Source organism: Dipodomys ordii, unplaced genomic scaffold (genome assembly GCF_000151885.1).
Source record: "Dipodomys ordii isolate 6190 unplaced genomic scaffold, Dord_2.0 Scaffold53, whole genome shotgun sequence".
In the NCBI taxonomy this organism is placed as follows: Eukaryota; Metazoa; Chordata; class Mammalia; order Rodentia; family Heteromyidae; genus Dipodomys; species Dipodomys ordii.
Genome location: NW_012267269.1, coordinates 2,213,556 through 2,221,722, shown reverse-complemented (window position 1 = coordinate 2,221,722; position 8,167 = coordinate 2,213,556). Strand labels below are relative to the sequence as shown.

At 33.0% G+C, this 8,167-nt stretch overlaps 1 protein-coding gene across 1 annotated transcript in view; it reads right to left on the bottom strand.

Moving 5' to 3' along the window:
• Positions 1 to 8,167, bottom strand: part of Ccdc171 (coiled-coil domain containing 171) — a 310,385-nt gene that overhangs the window by 75,174 nt on the left and 227,044 nt on the right. The window contains exon 23 of the mRNA XM_013020745.1: positions 3,376 to 3,507. Coding sequence (XP_012876199.1) covers positions 3,376 to 3,507 — 132 coding nt within the window. The remainder of the gene's footprint in view (positions 1 to 3,375; positions 3,508 to 8,167) is intronic.

Genomic DNA, 8,167 nt, shown 5'->3' with positions numbered 1-8,167 from the left:
AAAGAAAGAAAGAAAGAAAGAAAGAAAGAAAGAAGTTCCTAAACTAACCCTCATGTTTCTAGCACATTCATCTACATACCAAAAATTGCATTGATTCATGGTTGCCAACTTCCCTATAATCTGACTTACCTGCTTGAATTTTAGAAGGGCAAAAAAATTTCAACCTAAAATTTAATACGAAGTAACATTTTATTTGAGTAAGGATCATAAAGAAAAACAATAGTAAAAATAAATTTATGTGCTATTTCACTTTCAAAGTCCCTTCATACATGTTATATGAGCTGCACAATAATCCTGAGATACACCAGAACTGGTATCATTGTCTCAATTTTACAGATGAGGAAACTGCTTTTCTGAGAGAATGAAGGGCTAATAACTATAGACAATACTTATTATAGGATAGAACTCCACCAGAACTTTTGGTACTAAAAGGATGACAATCTGCATTTATCCTTTGTAAGAAAGGATATTGTACTGTTCCATGAGAAAAAGGGAAACATTTGCATAGAAAAATGAGAATTCCTGCTACTTGTGTAATTTGTGTCTACAGGAGGAATTATTTCATTCGTTCTATAACCAATCCTACTACTTTCTAGAAAAAGAAAATTGGTGATGCTGGGACTCAAACCTAGGGCCATCATATGTTAGGTATACAATTCTACCCCTGAGCTTTCATCTCCAACTCGTACATAATCCCTTCAAACTTCTTATACTGTATATACATTCATGAAATACCACAGTGAAGGCCTTTTGAACAATAGCATACATTAGAACAAATGAAAGACAGGAATATAAAAAAGGGTCATATCCAGGATGAACTGGGAGGGCAAATAGGGTAAAAGAGAGTGAATATAGTCAAAAACACTATATACATGAAAATGGCATGATGATACTTGTTGAAAATGGTTTGGAAAGTGGGGAGAAAGTATATAAGGTGTTAAGTCTGATCAAGGTACACTGTATACATATATGGCCAAGTCAAAATGAAATGCTTGTGTATAATTAACTAGGGCTAATAAATATATAATATTATATATATATATCAGTGTGTGTGATTCAAGTTAATTTTTTTCTAATTATTCTTTGTTACTATTATTTCTCCTACCACTTATATAATAAACAAAGACAAAATATTAAAAATTTAGGAAAGAACTTTATGGATCATACCATGTTTCCTCTAAACAAAATTCCTATCATAGTTTACTTAGTGTCAGTTTAGATCGCTTAAACCACATCATTCCCACAGATCATGTAATCTACCATATGAACTGAGTTAATAAATGACAAGTTTTAAGAGTCTTCAAAACTATAGCAGAAGATTTACAACCTGTAATTCCTTACCAAGTACCAAGAGGGTTGAAGAACCACATCATCCATCTGAAATACAACTTTTGATGCAAGATATAAAATATCTCATCTGCTAAATGCTACATAATATGTAGTATATATAACTATATATAACTAACCCTTATTTTATGTAAAACTAATGTTTAACAGTTAGATTACATTTTTTTAATGAATTCAAAAGCCAGGTGTCAGTGGCTCATACCTGTAATTCTAGCTGAGATCTTAGGATCTCAGTTCAAAGCCAGGCAGGGCAGGAAAGTCCATGAGACTCTTATCTCCAATAAACCACTCAGAAAACCGGAAGTGGCACTGTGGCTCCAGCTGTAGAGCGCTTCTTGAGCTGAGGAGCACAGGGACAGCACCAGCACTTGCCTATTTGATGGGCCTATTATGAGAACTAACTAAGAAGATGTGTTCAAAGATGTATGATGCCTCATACATAGTAAGTGTTAACAGAAACAGTAGCATTATGATCATTATTATTAATGTCTTTAATTTTATAACTCAATGTTAAGCATTTAGGTATGAGGTAATGTGTATAACTTTTTATTAGAATCTGGAAAAGATAGTAGTTTAAACTATAGATCTCTTAAAATTCTTTCTGGCTATTCACAGACATCAGAACTATAGAGAGTTAATATTTGGCCTGAAAAAAATGGCATGCCTAGAATCAGTTTATTTCCAAATCACTAACATCTAGTTTAGGATATTTATTTGTGAATTATGACAAACACTAATCCCTGCACAACTGAATCAAGATAGCCCAGTAAAGGATTATTTTACAACCACTAGAAAAATATCAAATCATGTTGTATTCATGGTTACAATCAATTCATAAATACTGATAATCAAATCTGAAACATGAATTTTAATCTTGTCCTAAATAATGGATAGGCTAGAATAGGATTCTAGCCTTTAAAAGAAAATAAAAATATTTTATTCTTAGATACATAATTAGATATATTAGATGTATTGATGGACAATCTAATAAAAGAATGAGTTTTTTTGCAGAACATTGATTTGAATACTAGTAACACATTAGGATATGGAATAAGTGAAAAAATTAGCATAAATCCACATGGACTAATATTAATTTTGTGCAAAATTAAATTCAGCAGTCAAACAGGGATGAAAAAGATTATTTTAAACTTGAAAATGAATTTTCTTTAACACACATTAGAAAATTTAAAGTGCTATTAAATGAGGATTATCTCTTATGAAATATCAGACTATGATTTACATGACATTGGTAATTTTTTTTCCAAGGTAAGGCATTGCAAATTTAAAGGAAAATAAATCACATTCTGAATTTTTTCTTGTCTAATTAAAGAATTTTACTTTAAAGGAAAAAATGATCAAAAAATTCAATCATAAAATAGAACAGAAGGATACCTACACATTAGAAAATGAATGTTTCTGAAAAAAAGTTTCTTTATTTAGTTTAAAGTTATCCGATGTTTTATGATGTAATATCTTGAGTTTTAGAAATGAAATGATCCAGCTTGGTATATTATAATGCTCAATAAAATTACAGTTTAAAGGGTAAATACTCTTTAATACAAAATTCAGTTAAGTTCTAGTTTTGCTGAGATTAAATTACCACATAAGAAGTGTTAAATACATCTTGGAATTAATACTGAAAAATTTTAGTATCTCTTTTGATAATTTTATCTAAAATGATTTATTTTGGGCCAAGAACAAAAAAATAGAGACTAGTTTAAAAAGATAACAGTCTAGTGTTGAATTGTTCTCTGCTGATTGGAAAGTAGTTCTTTTAATACTGTATTTTGCCATTAAAACACATATTTTCCATTGTAAAAATGTTTTTCTGGACCATTTTAACACACTAGTGCTTAGTTTTTTAAAAAATTATGTGAACTATACTGCTATGTAACAGAAGAAAAGTGTAGAAAATTATTTGCATGTCCTTAAATTATTCACAATATTTTGAGGCTTTCATTCCTTCCAGTTAGTGCAATTTATTTTTCTGTATGTCTCAGTAGCAAACAATGTTATTTAGACTCTAACCTGGCATGCTACAACCTCTGGCCCGCCCTTGAGCCCGTCCATTGCAAAGGTCTCCAGGTGCAGTTTGGGTAGCTGCAGGGTGAAGTCATTCCTACTTGCTGCAGTCCGTGACAGTGAGATCTGATCTCTGACCTAAAGGGAAAAAAAACAGCATCAATGGTAATTCCCCTTCAGACACATTAACTGGGATGAACTGGGTCCCCTTGAGCCCACTGAGTGGACTTGCATTGATCGCTGGACCTGAAATCCATGAATAAATTTAGGACTAATTGATTTTTCGTTGCAAATAAATCTCTAATTCAGAGTGCTGGGGGAGAATGTTAAGAAGAAAAAGCATCCTCCTGCTTGAAATGAAGAAGGGGAAAAAGAGTCACTGGAGCTCTTCTGATCAAGTGGTTTTGAATTATTTTTTCACAGCTCCACCCTGAAAAGGAAAAAGAAATAAAAAGAGAAAAAAATTCACAAAATTAGATACACACAGCAATCTAGTAATTATTACTTCCTTAGTAATTTAACTGATATTAGTGAGCAAATATAAAAAAGTAATTACACATACTAGTCTTTGAAAAGAAAGCTTTACTAATATCTACGCCGGAATAAAAACAAATAGTACAAAAGGACACTTAAAATACACAAATAAAAGTTTATTTACCCTTTTTAGTCTTTTAAAACTGCAGGATTTTATTTAATTTGGGTCTTAACAATAAAATATATGTAAGTATTTGTGACCAACTTGATCACAAAACTTCTAAATAACATAACTGAGATTTTTTTTAAATCAGTTGCATTTGTACTGCATTTAAGTATTCAGAATGATAGATAACAATACTAGCACATCACAGACTCAAGAGAAACACCAATTCTTCAACCAGTACAGAATCAAAGCCAATTGATAACACACTGCCACCTTCTGGGTAAATGAGAAAATACTCCCTCTATTACCTAAGTAAATGAAAGGAAATTCCTAAACAGATACCTCCAAGCTTAGTAAAAGCCTTAAGAATGTGATAATTAAGTTGGTATTTAATAAAAGTAACTGCTCACTTTTAATCATACATCTTAATGATAGGAATGTTCATATATAGGTATAACTTTTTGAATGCTTGAATAGTTCTTTAAAATCTGGTTCTTTTCTGCCAAATATTACCTGGCAGATATTACACATCTAGCTATGACTACAGAACAAGAGTTTTATGAGGTAGCAAAAATCAAGAATATATATATATATATGAGTAGCATTAATTTCCAAATTAAATATATTCATATATCTAGTTTGTTTGAACAGCCTCACAGGTAACATGGCAATCATATTTTTTAAAAAAGAACAAAAGCTCTCCATTTTTCTGTTCTACTTGAATATCTGTTAAAACTATTTAAGTTATATTTTACTCCATGAACAAGTTATATAAGAAAGCATAAACATCTCACAAAACTCATACTCTAAAGTGCTTCCCAAATGATCTCAAAACTGTCAAGTGAATAATAAGGCATTTTTCAAAGTATACAAAAAGTCTTGAGATCAACATAGCAAATATACTCATTGAAGACAATTAAAATATCTTCATATGTATGAGGTTTGCTGGTTTATGGAAACCCTATAGATAATAGTGTGAGTATTTTATACACTCTGAAGTTCCAATTCAGAATGTATTTTCATTTGTAACAAGCATTTTCCAGAGTCTTTAGTCAGGAGTGATAATGCTATTAAACTTAGCATAACGAAATAAATAATATTTTGCAAGAATATATGCTTTGAGTTTTGTATTTTGTATGTATGGATACTTTCCCTCTTGCTTTTTGTCACCAATGTGCACTCAGATAAAAGAAAACATTAATGTGGATTAGGTACTGAGAATTTATCAACATCAAACCACTAGTGTTTTGCCTTCTACCCTTCTGAACCATAGTCAATAGATCTAAATATTTTACTGCACCCTGGCCAATTCATTGTTTGATGTTTAAAAACTCACCCAGAATCAAAGAAAATTTATTAAATTTGAGCCCCCAAATGAGATACTATTAGCTTTGAAAGTCAAGTTTAACTGCGATATTGATGATTCTCTTTTTTCTGTGACAAAATTCACCAGGGAAATCTTGGATGTCAAAGTACAAAAGCAGATTGCTAATACGGGCAAAGAGGAGGAAAAACCACAAGCAATGTAGATATAACCCATTGCATGGTTCAAGCACTGGAGGTCCTTTAATTCGATTAATGTCAGAGACCATACTTTATCCATGATGTTTGACATACAGTGAACAATAAGCCATATTCTGTATTCTCTAAAGTCTGAGAGCTGCATTAAGCTGAGCATTTGTCACTTAAATTTGTGGTTTCTTGTCATTTTAATAATTTTACTATGACATTACTTAATTTATCAGTTAAATAATTCCTTATATTTATTAACTACAAACAAGTATCAAATGCAGCTGGGTTTTCTTACACCTTATAATAAATATCATAATTACATTTGAGTAATCTGTATGGGTTTCAGTTTGGGGCTTTTGGCTTTGTGAAGCTGAATCTTGTTTGGTTCCCTAGATTGCCCTGGGCTCCAGTTATCCTCCTGCCTCAATGTCCCAGGTAACTGAGCTATTATAGACATGTACAGCACCATATCGGCTTTAAAATGTAAGTGTTATTAGTTTAAACTCATTTAATTATAAATTATGTGAATTTTGGAATCTAAAGACAGTGACCCAGAATAAATAATAGGAATGATATCATAAATATTTCTACTAAAATTTTAAGGTCCTTTTCTTACTTTTAAATTAATCTGAAACTTTGAGAAAGGTCATCTAAAGTGTTCTTCAAATATTTGTAAGAAGCACTTTCGAAGAACTCTTGGAAATAGAAATCTAAGACTTCTTTTATTTTAACTGTATTTTTTGTCTTTTCTTTTTTGGTACTGGGGATCGAACCCAGGACATTACACTAGCTAGGCAAGCGCTTTGCCACTGAGCTACATCCCAGCCCTAGGACTTCTTTTATTTTAATAAATAAAGAAAATACAAGGAATTGATGCCAGGACAGGAAATAAAACAACCAGGAAGAAGGACCAAGAAAAATTAATAAGGCAGAAAGGGCAAGAATGTCCAGAAACAATGCAGAAGGCAAGTCTAAATTTCAGAATGGGAACAAGGGTAAACAAGGAAGAGACCTAACTGAGAGCAGTAAAATAGAACTCTCATCTTGCCACCAAAGATTTGTTAATAAGGAAAATAGACACAAAAAAAGTAAAACTTTTTTTCATTTCTTTCTTTTTTTATTGTCAAGGTGATGCACAGAGGGGCTACAGCCACGTAAGTAATAGTACACTTCTTGTCAAACTTGTTACCCCTTCCCTATTTTTCTCCCTCTTTCCCTCCACCCCAATCCCCCCACCAAGTTTTACAGATCATATCCAACATACTGTTTTTTGAGTATTGTTGTTGCATGGGTTCCCCTCTTCTCCTTTCTCTCCCCATTCTGTTGTTCCCCTTCCCTTCCCTAATTCAGATAAAGGTATATACAATATCAGGGTACTAAAATCAAATACAGGGACAACAGAGGATATACAATAAATCACACAGTACATTAAAAACAAAAACAACAAAGAAAAAGCTCTTGTGTCTCTTGGAGTTCATCTCACTTAGCATCATATTATATAGTCATATGTACATCGCTATTGAGCAATTCTGCTCATCTGCTAAGATTATCCTAGACGTATACTAATTATTGCAAATATAGGAAACCATGGGACCTATGTTTCTTTGGGTCTGGCTTACTTCACTTAACATGATTTTTTTCTAAGACTTTCCATTTCCTCACAAATGAGGCAGTGTCATTCTTTCAAATGAAAGTACTGAATTAATACACACACACACACACACACACACACACACACACATATCACATTTTCTTGATCCATTCATCTACTGAGGGGCATCTAGGTTGGCTCCATATCTTAGCTACGGTGAATAAAGCTGTGATAAACATAGTTGACCCAGAAACATTAGAAATCAAAGAAAGGTTGGACAAATAGGATTCCATTAAACTGCAGAGCTTCTGCATAGTAAAGGACATAGTTAGCAAGATCAATAGAAAGCCTACAGATTGGGAAAAGATCTTCACTAGCCATACAACAGACAAGGGCCTCATATCTAAAATATACTTAGAACTCAAAAAATTAAACCCCCCAACAACAAATCCTCAAAGAAACAACCACCCACCCAATTAATAAGTGGGCTAAAGACTTAAAGAGAGACTCTGAAGAGGAAATAAGAATGGCCAATAGATACATGAAGAAATGCTCAACTTCTCTGGCAATGAAATGCAAATCAAATCAAAACTACATTGGGATTCTACCTCACCCCAGTTAGAATGGCTATAATCAAGAAAGCTAGTAACAACAGATGTTGGAGGGGATGTGGCCAAAATGGATGCTACTGTACTGTTGGTGGGGGTATAAACTTGTTCAGCTACTCTGGAAAGCAGTTTGGAGGTTCCTCAGCAGACTAAACATAGCAATCCCACTTCTAGACATTAACCCAAATGACCACAAAAAAGGCAATACTAAAGCTACCAAACAATTTTTTTAAAAGAAATGATACTCAGGAGGCTGAGACCTGAAGGACTGTGGTTTGAAGCTAGTCCAGAAAGGAAAGTCTGTGAGACTCTTATCTCCCCTTAACTAGCTTTGTGCAAAAACAAGCAGAGGCAGTACACCCAGGTCCTGAGTTCAAGTACCAGCACCAGCACACAAAGAGGAAGGAAAGGGACAGGGAAGGGAGAGAGGAAGGGAGGGAGGGAGGG